Source organism: Pyrus communis, chromosome 4 (genome assembly GCF_041283825.1).
Source record: "Pyrus communis isolate YQ-2024b chromosome 4, ASM4128382v1, whole genome shotgun sequence".
NCBI classification, from domain to species: Eukaryota; Viridiplantae; Streptophyta; class Magnoliopsida; order Rosales; family Rosaceae; genus Pyrus; species Pyrus communis.
This window is the reverse complement of record NC_142568.1, coordinates 19324288-19341965: the sequence shown is the minus strand read 5'-3', so window position 1 is coordinate 19341965 and position 17678 is coordinate 19324288. Positions and strand designations below refer to the sequence as shown.

Sequence of the window (17678 nt, the reverse complement as noted above, 5' to 3'; positions counted from 1 at the left end):
CTTTTCCTCCTAATAATGCAATTGGGAGAGTCTTTTCGGGTAATCCGTTCTTAATTCAACATGGCAATATCGTAATTACAACATATTGCAAACGCAATCAAAAGCCCCACTACGTGTATTCTACAAAACAATATCATCCTTCCTCCCGTCTTCTTCTCACGCGTGCCAAACCGGCTCTCCCTGTCACGACACGTGCGAGTGCCGTGACCGCGTTATTCTCTACCTCCTTTCCTTTTATCCCTCCCTACGCCTTCTTCCCCAAACAGTCGAACGCAGTCTTTCAGTTTTCGCAGTTTCAGAGAGAAAGAGAGCGCGTCTCAGTCATGCCGAAACAGAAATAAAGTTGCCAACAAGAAACCGGCCATGGCTTCTCCTTCCCCCCACAACTCCAAGATCTGCAACACCCTTTTAAAACCACCAGCCCTCATCGGCGGCAACCACACATCCGCCCGATTCTGCTCCCGCTAAGCCAAAACCCCCGGACGATTTCTTCAGTTTTATACACATTCAATTTATTTTTTCGATTTCGATTCCCAAAACAGAGAGAAAAATATTGGTTTTTTCCCCAATTTTTTGTAGAGAAAAGGGTATATATTTTGCAGAGATGGAACCCGGCTCCGCCGCCGCTGGCAAGCCCGGTCTCCTTAAGAACGTTTTTATACGGTGTTTTTTGTTCGGCGTTTTGATTGTTCTCTGCCGCTTCGCCTACGTCGTCACCGTCACCGGCGAGTCGTGTGAGCTCGGCAACTTCTGCTTCTTCTCTCTCCCGGAAAATCTTAACTTCGTTATAGCGAAGACCGGCAGTGCGGCCATCGCCGCCAAAAACGACGCCGTGCCATCGAGGTCGGCGGGGTCCTCGAAGCCCGATCTCTACACCAGCAAGGACTGGATCCAGGCCGTCCATTTCTACTCCGCCGTTTTCCAGGATCTCATGTCCCAGGGCTTCCTCTCCCGGAAAGCCAAGTCGCTCTGCGTCGAGACCCCCTCCGGTCACGACGTCTACGCTCTGAGAGAGTCCGGCGTCAAGGACGCGGTCGGTGTTTTTAAGAAAGCGTTGCGTCCTTTGGTAATTCCGGGCGAAGCGCACCGTTTACCGTTTGCTGACAACAGCTTTGACTTTGTTTTCTCCGGCGGCGGACGTCTCGACAAGTCGCCAAAGCCGGCGGATTTCGCCGCCGAAATTGTGCGGACGCTGAAGCCCGAAGGTTTTGCGGTGGTCCACGTGGGCGCGAGAGACACTTACAGCTTCCATTCGTTTATTGAATTGTTTAACTGCAGCAAGCTCGTGACTTCGCGCGACATCGACGGCTTCAATTCGTCGATGCCAAAGATTCGCGAGATGGTTTTGAGGAAGGAGTGCGGCGGCGGCGAGATTGAGGGTTTAGGCCACAGAGTCGAGAACCCTGGTGGCAGTGTTGGTGCTAAGTGCTCGGTTCCTGAGCATAAGATGGAGCTGGTGAGAAAGGCGGAGCCTTTGATTGAAATAGAGCCGTTGAAGCCGTGGATTACTCTGAAGAAGAATATACAGAACGTTAAGTACCTGCCAACAATGGCGGATATAAGCTTCAAGAAGCGGTATGCTTACGTGGATGTCGGAGCTCGGAGCTATGGCTCCAGCATTGGCAGCTGGTTCAAGAAGCAGTACCCGAAACAGAACAAGAGTTTCGAAGTTTTCGCCATTGAAGCCGATAAGACATTCCATGATCAGTACAAGTTGAAGAAGGGGGTCACATTGCTACCTTATGCAGCTTGGGTGAGGAATGAAACATTGTCTTTCGAGATCAATAGCGACCCGGGTGAGAAGGTGAAGGAGAAAGGCAGAGGAATGGGGAGGATTCAGCCGGCAAAGGCGGCCAATGGCGGATTTAACAGAGAGGTGGATCAGATTCAGGGGTTTGATTTTGCGAATTGGTTGAAGAAGACCTTTTCGGAGAAGGATTTCGTGGTGATGAAGATGGATGTGGAAGGGACGGAATTCGATTTGATTCCGAGGCTGTTTGAGACCGGAGCAATCTGTTTGATCGACGAGATATTTCTCGAGTGCCATTACAACCGGTGGCAGAGGTGTTGCCCCGGCGAGAGGAGTTCGAAGTATGAGAAGAGTTATGGTCAGTGCTTGGACCTGTTTGCTTCACTGAGACAAAGTGGTGTTCTTGTTCATCAATGGTGGTAACATTGTTACAGGTTTTCTTTGATTCTACTCAACCCTCTTTTTATTTTTTTGTAATTTTGTTTGACAGAGGAACAGGAAAAACTTTAGAATTTGTTTGTTGTAAGAATTGCAGATGAAAAAAGGAATAAAATTTTCATTACTTCATATCATATACAAGTTAATATTGTTTCGAAATACTATCACAATTTCATCTCAATTACATATTGACTCTTTTTTTGGCGTAACCGTGAGTGATTGTTTCAAGATACCGTGAGTACTAGCTTAGTTATATTATTTGCATTATCATACTATTGCATTTCAACTTTTTGGGGTCTGGAGATACGTCACACTGTCATCTTCAAGGTTCGTTAGGCATTCCGAAAATGGTAGGACAGAGGTGATCATGTCTCAAAAGTAAGAAATTGTTATTAATATTTTAAAAATTACAGAAGTGTAAAATGAGATTTTTGAAGTGCTAATAACAATTCTTCAAAAATATTTATGGGTAATTTTAACAAAATTTCCAAATCAGTTTTATAAGTCAATTATAGAATAATATTGCTTCCTTTTAAAAAGTGAGTAGTTTGTTAAGTTTCAACGAATTTGGAAACAGAATCGTTGCAGCAGGATCTCTTGACAGGAAAGGGGTCCCTTTCTTCTGATCTATCAAATTAGAAGATCTGTGCTGTTGAAAATTGATTCAACGGTTACAAACAAAGATTCACTTTAAAAGTTATAATAATTTCGGTCGTTGAATTAATTTTCAACGGTACAGATTTTCTGATTTGATGAATTAGAAAGAAAGGATCCGGTGATGATCTATTTCCCTCTTGACAGACGAGTAAAGGAATAAATCTATCGAGGTTGCGGTTCCTTTTGGATTTGTGAAATGTCGCTATATAGGTGTCATTTTGTCTTTATTATGTGGTTTGGCTTGGTTGCATCGTGGGAGAATGATTTACATGTAATTGGGTTTACTGTTTCTGTGACGTTGTGGTCTAATCATTATATTGTGTAAATTTTTTTTTTCGTGACATTCCATTATTGAATTCAAATTTTCGATGAACTTATTATATGTAAATTGTTTTCGCATGATGGACTCGAAGTTTGGGGCGTAAAATAGGAAGCTTGATCACTTATTTGAACCAATTTAGATTCCACATGACAATAAACTTAATTTTATGTAAGTTGCTTTCACAAGAAGGGACTAGAAGTTTGGGGCTTAAAACATGAATTTTTTTTTTTTATGTTTTTCGTTTTTTGTTTTGGCACAATCGATATTATCTACACTAAGTCGGAGAGAGAGCGATTTTAACCTCACAATGGGTTGGCAGTACTATGGTTCAAATTCGCCTTTAGTGAAAATCGAACCTAAGACCTCTCGCTTACAAATAAAGAGAAATACTACTAAACCGTAATATTAAGTGGCTTAAACTTCCAGTGGCTTAAAACAAGAAGTTTGATAAGTTATTTGAGCCAATTATTGGGTCACCAACTTGAGATTGATAATTTTGGTTCAATTTTGCAATTGGCAGCAAGTTGTTACTGAAATGGTAGTGCGCATGGAATTAGGAATATAGCACATGTTCAGCTTCATCAGGACTCAGGAGAGAATTATATGCCTGCAAATATCCAGCCCACGTTGCCCTGCTCTTATAATTTTAAGACAAGCGACTCCTCTCCTCTCGATCAAATTGGTCAGTCCAAATATCGAATCATTGTCAATCTACCATTTTATCCTCACAGTTATCAGTGCAGTTTTGGCCAGCCAATTTCATGTACACGTGGACATCAATGATAAAGATCATAGAGAAATTACACATAAAATGAATGCAAAAGATTTGAACTTTGTTTAAAAGATATAATCCGAATTAAACACATAATTTTAACATGGTACCTACTTATATTTTTATGTCATGTTTTGGTAAGCGGAAGATATATCAAGGATATGAATAATACCCGAGTGCTTCTTCGCTCACCCTTCCCCCCCTCCCAAAAAAGTGAGTGTGATGGTCACCTCCCATTAATTATCTCCCATTGATTGCCGTTAAATTAATTTAGTTTAATTGATTTAAGAAACAAATTTTGAAACTAAAACTAATCTAACAACGATCAATAAAGGATGAGTATCACCCTCAATTTACGGGGTGAGCAAAAATAAATGGGCCATTAGTTAAAAAAAAAAGGTTTCATAAAGTTTTCTTTACGTTTGATACAATGATATGTTTACACTAAAGGGTAATAAAATAAATTGATATCGAACATACTATTTATAATATTCGAATCTAAGACATCTCACTTATAAATTAATAAACTTCCACCACCTAAGCTACGCAACCTATAGAGAGTTCATTTTACAAAATCACATATAGCCCAACAAACAAGTAGAAAGGCTCACCTAAGAGCATCTCCACCAATTTCTCTAAATGTGACTGTTCAAATACAAGTTTGTTGACTCACATGACAGTTTGAAAACTAAAGTTTTTGATTCACAATTTTGCTCAACATACTCCACAAACCTTAGTAATTTTTTAGTACTTTTCATTGTGCGACCTTATTTAGCATTTCTTTTTAAGAAAAAAGTGGACAAAGACACATTATTATAATAAAGAGAATGTTTGAAGCGTGAGATAGATAGTCTGTAAATCTAGAGAGTGAAAGATATTTTCTAAATTGGAAGACTCATTTGACTAGGGCTGGGTTCGGTTTTTTTCGGTTCGGTTTTTTCTCAAAACCGAAACTGAACCGAAATTTCGGTTCGGTTCGGTTCGGTTCAAATTTTTTTCGGTTTTTTTCGGTTCGGTTTTTTTTCGGTTCGGTTTTTCTCGGTTCGGTTTCGGTTTTTTTCGGTTTTTTTTTTTTTTTCTCTCCCTCCAAAATTATTTAAAAAAAAAGGAAATATGAAAGTTCACATTCATATTAATAGGCCAGGTGGAATGAAAAATAAGGAGGAGGAGGGTTAGGGTTACACTTAAGGGTTTTGTTAAAAAGATTAAAAAATTAAAAAAAATCTCACAAATCCTGGAGGCAGGAGGGTTCGAACCCATGCCTCCATGCTTGTAAAGTTTCACTGAAACCAACTTGACAACAGGTTCTGTTTTGTTATGATTGTATGACTAAACTATTTATAAATATTCAAAAAAATTAAATATATATATATCGGTTCGGTTCGGTTCGGTTCGGTTTCCGAGCCTCAAAAACCGAAACCGAACCGGTCAGATTCGGTTCGGTTCGGTTTGACAATTTCGGTTCGGTTTTTTTTTCGGTTCGGTTTTTTTCGGTCTCGGTCCGGTTCGGTTTTCGGTTTTTTTCGGTTTTCGGTTTTTTGAACCCACCCCTACATTTGACAACTCTGTTAGAGCACAAAAAATCCTACGTGGATTCTCTTGGAGATGCTCTAACTAGTCATTGGGCTAGTATAACTTGTTAAAATCAATTGGGTTGATGCTATTATCTCTACTAATTAATGAAACTCTCTTTGTGAAAAGACAACTTAGTCTTCTATCACACGAAAAAAATGATGGGCAATAATATAATTTCACAGGTCTAAATTTTACTGTTTTTTATTGAAGCCTCACTCACAGGTAATGTTAAAATTCCTTCAATATTATAAAAATAAATAAATAAATAAATGAATAACCAAAAACAAAAACCTCTTACTTCCCCCACATTCTCTCTCTCCCTCTCTCCTTCTCATTTTCTAAAAAAATGTATTCATACACACAAAATGTGTAGACAAATACTAGTGTATACGAAGAAAAGAGCAGAAGGGGCGAAGTAAAGATTGACTTCTCTAAACTAAAACGTAAATGTATATACTTGCAAAACAAGCTGTAAAACACCATATGTAAATGATTTTATTAAAAAAAAAAAAAAAATCACACAACAAATAGGGAGACACACTTTTAAGTCGAGTTATCCACTAACTAGAGTTGTGAAGACTGCACATTTACATGATAAAGCGTTTGTTGCTAATCAAATATATCGTTTTTTTTTTTTTAACAAATGATATTATTTATACTAAGGGAGAGTGGGTAGGTTTAGCTTCACAATGAACTAGCAATAACGTGGTTCAAACTCGTCTTTGGCGAGAATCGAACTACTAGACCTGTCACTTACAAGTGAAGAAGAATAACACTAGACTATAGTACTAAATCCTAATCAAATATATCTTTGAATAGGATGATCGTAAGATAAACTAATTATTATATGGTTCGAACCATCTGATTGACTAAGTCAACGAATAATTTGTTTAAACCCAATTTTATATTGTTGTGACGTTACGAGATGAATTCAGCTTTGAATGTATGATTAAAAATAAAAAGAATAGTTGTAGTATAAAACGAATTTAGTAGTGATTAGTTAAAAAAAGATCTACTAAAATGATAGGGGTATGGACTATAACGATTCGACTTTCATCTAACGGCTGGTAAAAGGTTTTGTTAAAATTAATTAAGATAAGAGGAACGCTTTTAATCCAAAATTCAAGTAGAAAATCCGAACTTTACGAATTTAGCGATCCCAAATCTCACGTTATCATTTGACTAAAGCACATACAAATCTAAAACACTAATGTGCATGCACTTTAAATAGGATTTAATTTTGGTTGATCAACTACGATATAGGGAAGATTTTGTACCTAATTATGGTTTAAGTACTCTGATTAGCTAAAGACATTTGGGAGGATATGTAAATTTAGGATTACTATCTTCCTCCTTGGCAAAGACCAAAAGGGTACTACTGTGATTATCCTGTAACAATTTCTTGCGATCAAAAGCACGTCGAGATTTAAGAGAACATAACCACCTCCTTCACAACATGAAAAACCTCCAACAACACACGACATGAATCTTGATTGACTCGTTGCATGCATATTGCAATATCTACGATTTACGTTTCAACCTTCTTTCCTTTTAAAAAATATGTTCTGATTTCGAGAAATATATCAATCAATTCCGATTTCTCCACAAATACACCATCACCTTTCAATTCTCTTCCCCCTCCTTTGCCTCTTCACCCAATTTTTTCCTTTTGGGTGTTGATTGGTTTCTGGTGGGTCCCCATCATTCCTCTTCTCCCATTTTCTTGGGAACAATCATTTTTGTGGGAGGCTTGGTTAATTTAATTTCTGGAGAGACATGGGAGCTTGTTGTACCAAGGAGAGATCGTATGGAGGAGGGTACATGGAGGATGATGGTGTGGCCCATCGGAATGAGTACTACGAGGCTGAGGAGGAGGAGGAGGAGGATAATGTAAGGTGTGGGGACGATGGGGCCCGCATAAGGTTGCAAGGGTGTTCTAGGAACATTTCCATGTACACCCAGCAAGGAAGAAAAGGGATCAATCAAGATGCCATGACAGTTTGGGAGGTACCTTTAATCAATTTGTCTCTTTTAAATTTTGTTGGTTTATTTTTCTTTTCTTTTTCTTTTTTTTTGGTTTTTCATTTGTGCTGATTTCTGATCTCTATTGTGTTTATTAACACGTATGGATTCCAAAAATACATGTTCCACATTATAATTCGTAATCTAATATATAAAAATCTACATTACAATCCGTAATCAAATCCTCATTCCAATTGAGTAAACATGTCGTTTACGGTTTTTTGTTTGTTCATAATGTATTTAAAATCTTCTTGGTCTCTTATTTTCTGCAAAACTTGTTCTTTACTAGTCCTTTATATATGAATTTAACTGAAGTTTTATGTCAATGAATTTTTTAGGACTTTACTGAGAACGGCATGTACTTCTGCGGTGTGTTTGATGGTCATGGCCCCGAAGGGCACAAAGTTGCAAGATGCGTACGTGACAATTTACCCTCGAAACTCTCGGAAGTCATCAAAATTTACCAGCTCAACACTGGCATATTCAGCGACATTGATGTTGCCGGAAGCGAGATCAACGCAAACAACGGGAATAATCACGACAGGAAACCCAGTCGCAATATCTCTCTTCCGTCATGGGAAGCCAGTTTTGTCAAATCATTCGAGGAAATGGACGAAGAACTTAGCGTTGACAACACCATTGATAGCTTCTGCAGCGGTTCAACTGCAGTAACTGTAGTTAAACAGGTACACTTTATTTCTTGCACTCCAAGTTTGGAGAGCAATTCAATAAAATTACTTTTTTTTTTTCTTCTAATTTTATGCTGTTTCATTTTCAGGGTGATAATTTGGTGATTGCCAACTTAGGCGATTCTCGTGCGGTTCTTGGAACTAGATCAGGAGAAAAAAACCAAATCGTTCCTGTCCAGCTCACGGTTGATTTGAAACCTGATACTCCAAGTATGTTTAGTACTAGTGCTCTTAATATCGGGAAATGATTTCCGCTTACCTCTCTCTCCTTCTGCACACCCTGTTTATGTTTGTCCCTTTGATTTTCCTTTGATGGGTGTGCAAGCGGAGAGAGTTGTGTGCAGAAATCACTTCACTTCATATTTCCTTAAGAATTGCATGATGATTTTGATCAAGTTTTTGAGTTTGATTGATCTTCTTGTTTTTTGCTACTGATGAAATTCAGGTGAAGCTGAGAGAATTATGAAATGCAAAGGCAGGATTTTATCAGTGGATGAAGAACCACAAGTGTATAGATTATGGATGCCGGATGAAGATTGCCCTGGTCTAGCAATGGCGAGGGCTTTCGGGGATTTCTGTGTCAAAGATTATGGCCTGATCTCAATTCCTGAAGTTTTCTACAGGAAGATATCAAGCGATGACGAATTTGTGGTCTTGGCAACTGATGGGGTAAGAAAGCAACAATTCACTAAACCTCCCTCTACTTGATGGTTAAAAAAGCCTACCCATATTGTCAAGTGAGTGCAGAAAAATGACTTTGATCAATAGCCTGAATGTCCCTTCAATTAAGTATTTGTTTTTCGCTTCATAGGGTTCGGTTTGCTTCATTGGGTCTGGATTTGCTTCGAAGGGTTGGTTATTTTGTTCGTAGGGATCGGGGTTTTATTTCTATCTTAGGTGTAGTTTCTTGCTTCACAGAGTTGAGTTTTTAGCTTCGTAGTGTTCAGTTCTTCTCTTTGTAGAGCTTGATTTGTTTGTTTTCTTCAATGGTTTCGGTGTTTCGCTTCATAGGACTCATTTTTTTGGTCTACAAGTATTGTTACGGTCATTCAATTTATTTACGAAGTGATGTGACAGTTTTATTTATGTAGAACATATTTGGTAACTCTTAACATTTATCAAGCTACATTAAGATATTGATGGTGTGCGTTGCGCAGGTGTGGGATGCTTTAACAAACACTGATGTGGTAAAGATAGTTGCTTCAGCAAGGAAGCGATCCATGGCAGCAGAATTACTAGTAAGGCGTGCGGTTAGAGCTTGGAAACGAAAGTTCCCAGCATCAAAAATTGATGACTGCGCAGCTATATGCTTGTATCTGAAAGACAAACCTGCTTCTTCATTAACACATTCCACATCCCACGTGAGCCGTCTGGGCAAAGCGAATGACTCTCAGCTTTCCCTTTCTTATTATAGCACAAGATCGAACATTGTAAGCGATCAGGGAGGCACTGCTTCCGAGATTAACAGCAAGATGACAGAGGACTGGAAAGATACCGTGTTGAATTGTAATGTCTCACAAGATGCAAAGGAAGAGTGGAACGCCCTTAAAGAAGTTGACAGAGTAAATACCATGTTGAAGCTTCCTCGATTTTCTAATTGTTTGAGTCGGAGGAAAACATCAAGGGATTACGAAGAGGTTCAAGCTCATTGATTAATTAGCTTCCGTGATGAGGCCTTAAACGCAGCGATTTGCAACTGCGGTTAAGGATTAGCAACCAACAATATTCATCAAACATCTCTCAGCAGGTGCAGTTCCCGCTTCCTGCCAAATTTGAAAGAAAAGGTGCAGCCACAAATTCTGGTTTTAGAATTGGCTAGGGGAAAACAGTATACGTAAATATTTGTCTAACCATGGAGTGTCAACGAGGAATACAAAATTACTGATATATTATAAGAAAAGTATGAAGTTGGCTTCTACCTTAAAATTTTGTTTGGTGTGACGGTCACAACGTCGTGTAGTGTTATTTACCCAGTTAAACAAGTGAAATGAAAATTGAAATACCCAAAAATTAATATGAGGCTGTAATTTAGTAGAACATAGGCTTCTTCTCCCTCTTTGGCCGCAACATATAAGGCACAGGCTCTCTCTAGCCTCTCTTGTGCTACTACTATTGCATCTCCTGATGGCTGACTGGTCGAGTCTTCCTCAAGACCTTGTACCCTCTATCGCTTAGATGGGTTGTTTCAATGGAGGATTTTGTTGCTTTTGGTGCAGTTTGCGAGTCATGGAGATCAGTCGCAACGAAAAACAACTTTACCAATCGATCAAGGCATTTTCCATTGCTTATGTCTGCATCTCATCAGGAGGATTGTATCATCTGTGAGGTTTACAATATGAAAAAAAAGGCAAGTCTTAAGAACTTTGTCTCCCAGAAGTTGATCAGAGAATGCAATTTGGTTCTTCCCTAGGATGGTTGCTGACTTTATCTAAACTGGATAAAGAAACAAGAACTATTCTGTTGCATCCTTTAACCCGTGCGCAAATTAAACTCGGTGGTATCAGCTTTCTATGTTACCAATATGGCCACAGCACCAATATTGCTATATGATACAACTGATTTGAGGATTTTCCATAGGAGGAGTCCACCGGATGACTTCTGTAGAGAAGCATCCCCTTTCCTTTTGAGGTTGGAAAATATATACAAAGTTGTAACCGAGGATAGTAGCCTTCTGAAAAACACTAGCAGCGTGCCGTCGGCCAAAGTTGTACCCAAACAAACAGTCACTCTTTAATTTATTTTCCTGCTTATTATTACCACTTTGTTTCCCGTATTCATAACTAGGCAAGGCATCTTTCAGTTTGTTTCCCATTTTCGTCATCAGGCAACGCATTTGTTTCCCGAATTCGTAATCAAGCAACTCATTTTTCAATCTGTTTCCTGTATTCGTAATCAGGCAGTGCATCTTTCAGTATGTTTTCCGCATTGAATAAGGTTTATATTATCGTCATAGCAAGCACAAGGCCAATGCTAGACCCAGTTGCTTAAGGAGGAATCTGTGTATATATACAGCACACATAACCCTAGTATATATATCCTCCTCGTTGCTGCTGCTGTTGTTATACGGCTTACTTTTTTCCATTTAATTTTACATCTTGGAGGTAGGGCAAGAATATTTGATACCAAATTGATATCTTGATGGCTGACTGGTCGATTCTTCCTGGAGATCTCGTTACGTATATCGCCAACGGATAGTTTACATGCAGGATCTTACTGCTTTTGGTGGAGTTCGTAAATCATGGAACTCGGTCGCGACCAAAGAAAACTTTATTGGAAGATTAACACATCAATTCCCATTGTATATGTTACCAAACAAAGTGGATACCATCACTCCTGAATTTAGCAACAATATGAAAGGTAGGTTTCACAAACTTAATCTGCCGGAATCCAAGAAACGGCAGCGTTATTATCCTTCTATGGGATGGCTTATATCTGTATCCGAAGTTTTTGAGGTCCGTTTATTGCATCCTATAAAACTATAAATCATTGCCAAATCAAACTCCCAGATACTAACAAGATTAAAAATATTCAAGAGTGGTTTTATTCTGAAGACTATTACTTCACAGTTAAAAAGTTTGTGTTATCCGCGAGCCCGTCTCGGACATCGAATTACACAGTCGGAGTTACTTGTGAACTTGGAAAGGTACTTTGGAGACCAGGAGAAGATGAATGGACAATTGCTGATACAGATGTTTTAGATCAATTTTTTGATCATCTGGACTCTCTTAGAAATTCCTCACATATTTTAGACCTAACTTATTTCAACGGTCGATTTTATTCGGTGGAAGATTTTGGAACTATTGTGGCCTGTGAGTTGTGACGTTGAAGATTTTGATGAACCAAAGATGAAGAATGTTGATCGAGTATAGGGTTTTCAAGGCGCCGTTTAATGGCGATTGTTCGGGTAAGTTGCCTGACTTGCAGGTTAAAAACTAGGGGAATAGTACCATGTTACTGGGATCCGAGAGTTCTTCGTTCTCCATTGAAGCTTCGAACTGCTCTCGATTCAAAGCGAATTGCATATACTTTCATGGAATTGTTGTGGTGAGGGGTGCCAAGTTTACAGCTATATGTACCTTCAATTTGGAATATAAGTACATCTGCTCGGTTCCTTATACGGAGTCACCACATGTATGGATTCAGACAAGTTTCTAGTTCGTGGTCTAGACTGCGAACATGATTCTAGTTCGACAACATAAATATTTTTTTGTCGCGAGATGGTAACACGATACATGTATTGGTAGAGGAATACATAGACATGTTTTGTTATTTTATGTTACAATTTTGTAATTTAGAAAATATTATTTAGTCTTACCAATTACCCTTTCTTTACTGTTGAGGACTATTTTAGTTGATGAACTTGATGATAATTTTAAGAAACATGAACCTTATGCATTCAGATTAATATCTCCCCCAAAATCTTAATCAATCAAAAGTACCTTGTACCAAGTTTTCTTGCTGCAAAGAATGTCATTTTCGTACACCATCACCTTATATTTACGTATTTCAAAATATTTATGCGACAATATATGGGGAAGAGGGAGCCGGTACCTTAAATGTATTTCATGACACTATATTACTATTGTCACTACAAACATCAGTGCAATAAGATATATCTATTTATCTATTTTTTAACTAAAAATATGTAATTTTCTTCATCAAACCTCCGAAAACCCAATCCAGATTCTAGAGGCCCAGGCAACAAACCCAAGGGCCCCCAGACGGTGATCAATATCTTTCATCCCCCACTTCTGCTACCTTTTGCTAGTCCCAACACTCCCTCTCCCCCCATATCCTTGTACAACAAGCGAAACCAAATCAAAAGAAAATATTGTGACCATTAATCAGTCTCTTTCATGCTTCATGCCCTAGACACATCATCATCATCATTCACCAGTCACTACTATTTGGGACCATCAAGCAAATCAACCTGCTGCACACCAGCAAAAAGCTCTCCCTTCCAAGAAAAACTTGGGTGTAACCAAAAAATTGTTTCGTATTTCTGTCTTATTCATCACGTAACTTTTCAATTCATCATTTGAAAGTTCTCTCTAATGTATTTGCAGGTAGACAAACTTAATGCTATGTTTGAATAAAAGACTTGAAACTTTAGACTCAGTTGTTACCAACTCATGTCGTAGAAAGCTGCTACTCAAACATTACAAACACACCATAAGCGCACTACACAAAGAACTTCCAAGAAGACACCCATCAATTTGTCATTTAAAAGTTCTCTCGAATAAATTGCATATAGGCAATTTCAAGTACCTCTATCTCATTATTTTAGTGCAGTTGCGGCGATTATAGCTCGGGATCCATGGAACTTTAAGGCCACTCGTCCAAACCCATAAGCGCACTACACAAAGAACTTCCAAGAAGACACCCATCAATTTGTCATTTAAAAGTTCTCTCGAATAAATTGCATATAGGCAATTTCAAGTACCTCTATCTCATTATTTTAGTGCAGTTGCGGCGATTATAGCTCGGGATCCATGGAACTTTAAGGCCACTCGTCCAAACCCACTCTTAAGAATTGACACAATTGAGACTGGTGCCAAACCAAAGTCAATAGATATGCTTTCCTCTTATATTAAACGATACTAGCTGATGAGCACATATTCTGTGTGTGTGAACAATTTCATTTTATTTTTTGTTTTTTTTATTAAGGAGTGTGATTAGTTTTTAAAATTTTAAAAAGAGTATGAAAAAATGATGGTAGGATAATTTCTCTTAATAAGTGCATATTTTATCTGAATATTACATAATTATTATTGTGTCCTCCTTATGTAAATATTATGTATAAAAAATGAGGGTAAAGTAGGAAAAATAAGAATATGATTGTCGTTTTCTCAAAAAATGAAAACTTACTATTTTACCCTCTTCATATAAGTATTGTATATAAAAAATGAGGGCAAAATAGAAAAAAATGGCAATGTTTTGTTTTTTATTAAGGAGTGATTAGTTTTTAAAATTTTAAAAAGAGTGAAAAAATGATGGTGGAACAATTTTTATTAATAAATGCATATTTTATCTTAATATTACATAATTTTATTCTTCTTATGTAAATAGTGAGTATTAAAAGTGAAGGTAAAATAAGAAAAATAAGAATTTGATTGCCATTTTCTCAAAAGATACAAAATTACTATTTTACCCTCCTTATGTAAGTATTGTGTATTAAAAGTGAGAACAAAAGGCAAAAAGATACAAAGTTACTATTTTGCCCTACTTATGCAAGTATTGTGTATCAAAAGTAAAGGTAAAATAGGAAGAAAAAAAAAATGACAAAAAGTTGACAAGAAAGGCTCTCTTAATAATAGTATAGATATATCATGCATCCTTTTATACATTACAAGTACTTTCAAGCAGACAAAATAACAAGGTTCACAACCATTGCTTAAACCCTAAAAAACAACATAGCAAGCAAATTGCACAAACAAAAACCTTACTACTACAAGTTTAACTAATGAATCCCCTCGCAGTTGTTGAAGTTAGCTTTAGACGGGGGCGGATTTGCGGACAATGTAGCGATATGCAGCTACCTTTTTCCGGCGGGAGGCAGAGTTGTCGACTGAGAAAACCATCTTCCCTGCTTCACGAGGAGTGAAGGAGTTGTGGATTGCTTCTTCGGAGGGCATCACTTTTCTTGGCTTCTCCACTTGGATGGTGTAGCTGCCTTCTGCACTTGGCACAAACTCTGCAGTGTACTCCAAGTCCCACCCTCCCACGACTATGTCCCATGTGATTGTTGCATCAGCCTAATCAATTTCAACACCAGCACACCAAAAATTAACCACGTTAATCGCATTTAAATCGTTAATTTAAAGAGAATAAAATGAAGGGTTATAAAAATAATGCAGAAGATTCATGAACCTCAATCCCCTCAATCTGTATGTTCACTTTCTCTCCTCCTTTGACGGTGAACTCGGAAGCCGGTTTGGGGGGGCCGCTTTGCGCATCACTCGGTCGACTCAGGCCACCGTACTGAACCGGAACGTCCTCGGGCCTTATGAACCTGTTTCGGAACAACATAAATACCCATCTCTAGTAAGTGACCACCAATTGTGAAGTGTACATAAGAGAGAACTGTTTCAAAACCCTAAACAAAAATGGAAAAATAGGAGAAGGAATCAAAACCCGATTCTGAAACTATAACCCCTTTGGAGAAATGGGTTCAATGAGCCGAGTGTGGGGACCTAAACCCTAATTAAAGAACCAGTTTTTATACAAAGAGTACAAAACAAAGAGGTTAAATGTTTGATGGCAAGGGGACTCACTTGTAGAGTGTTTCAGCAACATTTCCTTCCTTTGCTATCACAAACTTGCTCTTTGTTCTTTGAGTCAGAAATGGGCTGAACATAGAATACAACACACTGAAGTACCATGGCACATTGATGAAAATCTGAACAAAAAACCCCAAATTAGAAAACCCACATCCACATCAAAATTACCTCAAACAATACAAGTAATTAAAGGAAAAAGTGAACAATTAAGTGAGCAAGCAGGTAAACCCAGATAAGAATTAGCTCAAAAACTAGTAAGATACAGTCCATCAATTCAAATCGAAAACCCAGATCAGGATTACATAAAAAAAATACATCCCAGTGAATCAAACTAAAAACCTAATCGGTGAAATAAGTTATATGAAGTGAATGAAATTGCGAGAATGTGAAGGTTAAAGAGTCCCATGTCGGCAAAACAACAACCTTGCAATGGCTTACAAGTAGGTTAGATACTCCCTACATTGCCAATCGGTTTTATGGTTGAATCTCAACTTCCTTTATGGTATCAGAGCAGATTAGCCGACGTGTGAAGCTTAGCGGCCACACATGTTGTCAAAATATTTGGCTTCAAAATTGTGAGAATATAAAATTTAAGGAGAAAAGGTAAATCTTGCAATAGCTTATAAGTTGGCTAATTTCTATATTATCAGTTGATTTTACGGTAAAACCTCAACCGAGATGAAATTAGCTCATAAAAAACAGTGCACTAAATCAAATTATAAACCCACATCAGAATTACCTAAAAACATTACATTCCAGTAAATTAAAGTAAAACCCCACAACAAATCAATTAAAAATTTGAACAATTAAGCTAGCAAACATGTGAATTGCCTCAAAAATTACAGTCCACTGAGCCAAATAAAAAACAGTGGAAAACAAATAAAAGGTTAATTAAATTACCTTTCTTGCGACCATTTCAGGGTAGTTGTCCTGAAACAGAGAGAGGATCTGATTGGAAGCAACTCTGAGCTCCCTCTTAGGCATGTCCTTCAGATCAGTGACCTGAATAATCGAATTAATCCCGCCGGGCTTAAAATGTAGAGCATTGATTCCCCTCTCAAGGACCTGAACCCTCCATCTCAGAAACTTCTTCAGCTTCTCATCGTCCCCAAAAATCCTCTCATACATTTCCTTATCTTTGAAAACTCCATAGGCGTTGTAGCAGACAGGGTGCCCCTGTTTGTCGTATCCGTGCATGTAGGCCACCACCCCCTCCAGCTCCTTGAAACCCAAGTCCTCCTCCACGACGCCGTCGGCACCGAACTCCTTCCGCCACGCCAGGCATTTGGTAATCATGGTGAAGGAGTCGAGGACGCGGAAGTCCCGGGCCCGGAGGAACTTGAGGAGGACAACGTCGGCCTTTTCGTCGTTGCCCAGAAGAGGAATGCCCCACATGGCGGCGGAGGCGGAGTCCGAGGCGGATAGCTTGTCTTTGAGTTCTTGGAGGGCTTTCTTTTCGGAGGATTTGAGGTTGGAGACGAGGTAGGTGTCTTCTTGGAAGGAGGGGTTGCGGGGGGACATTAGAGATGTGACGAAGCTTTTCTTGCTGGGTTTTGGGGAGGCTTCGGGGAGGTTTTGCAGAGGGGTTTTCTGTTCCATTTTTTGGGGCTTTGAGAGATACCCAGATGGAACCTCTGCGAGGAAAGGCAGGCGGAGGTGCTGGGTTTGCGGTATCAGAGGAGGAAGGTGTGGTTTTCGATTCTCTGAGAGCTCAGAGAGTTCTTCTGGGAGTATGATTATTGCAGAGAACGAGTTCGGAAGAGACAGAAGCGAAGAAAAGAGAGGTTGAAAAAGAGAGGGATTTGAGAGGAGAGAGAAAGAGAGAGAAAATCTAGAGAGAGGAAGACATAGATTGGAGGAGAGAAAGAGGGATGCGTTGGGGAGCCGCGGTTTTGGGTTTGAAGTTTGAAAAGCGTCTTGGGAAACAGAGATGGGGTGTACTTGTAGTTGTAGGAGTGGCAAAATTTGAATGGGGAGGGTGGGCAGCACGCACCTTCTGAGCGCGGGGGGTTAGCTTTCCGAGGGAAGGGAGCCGAGCCGATGAGGGGTGAGCCGAGTAAAAGAGGAGGAGTGCAGAGAGCGTCATAATAATTGAGGGATTTAGGGAAGTGGGGCCCGGTACGGGGCAGCGGGGGCAGTGGGCCTGTTTGGTTTAGGTCTTTTTTTATCAGTC

General features: G+C 39.0%; 3 protein-coding genes and 1 pseudogene across 3 annotated transcripts; 3 read left to right on the top strand and 1 right to left on the bottom strand.

Annotated features, from left to right (window-relative positions):
• The first annotated feature begins 163 nt into the window (after positions 1-163).
• LOC137723215 (uncharacterized) lies at positions 164-2317 on the top strand. The gene has a single exon (XM_068462381.2). The coding sequence runs from the start codon at positions 605-607 to the stop codon at positions 2171-2173; it is 1569 nt and encodes a 522-aa protein (XP_068318482.2). The 5' UTR covers positions 164-604; the 3' UTR covers positions 2174-2317.
• A 4514-nt stretch (positions 2318-6831) lies between these two features.
• Positions 6832-10151, top strand: LOC137721761 (putative protein phosphatase 2C 65). Its single transcript, XM_068460782.2, has 5 exons — positions 6832-7521; positions 7875-8222; positions 8315-8435; positions 8671-8894; positions 9383-10151. The coding sequence occupies exons 1-5, from the start codon at positions 7291-7293 to the stop codon at positions 9875-9877; spliced, it is 1419 nt and encodes a 472-aa protein (XP_068316883.2). The 5' UTR covers positions 6832-7290; the 3' UTR covers positions 9878-10151.
• A 198-nt stretch (positions 10152-10349) lies between these two features.
• LOC148697593 (uncharacterized) lies at positions 10350-12380 on the top strand (annotated as a pseudogene).
• A 2134-nt stretch (positions 12381-14514) lies between these two features.
• On the bottom strand, positions 14515-17436 carry LOC137722557 (patellin-6). The gene is made up of 4 exons (XM_068461588.2): positions 16406-17436; positions 15500-15624; positions 15096-15237; positions 14515-14980 (listed from the first exon to the last, which is right to left on the bottom strand). The coding sequence occupies exons 1-4, from the start codon at positions 17102-17104 to the stop codon at positions 14720-14722; spliced, it is 1227 nt and encodes a 408-aa protein (XP_068317689.2). The 5' UTR covers positions 17105-17436; the 3' UTR covers positions 14515-14719.
• Between the last annotated feature and the right edge of the window lie 242 nt (positions 17437-17678).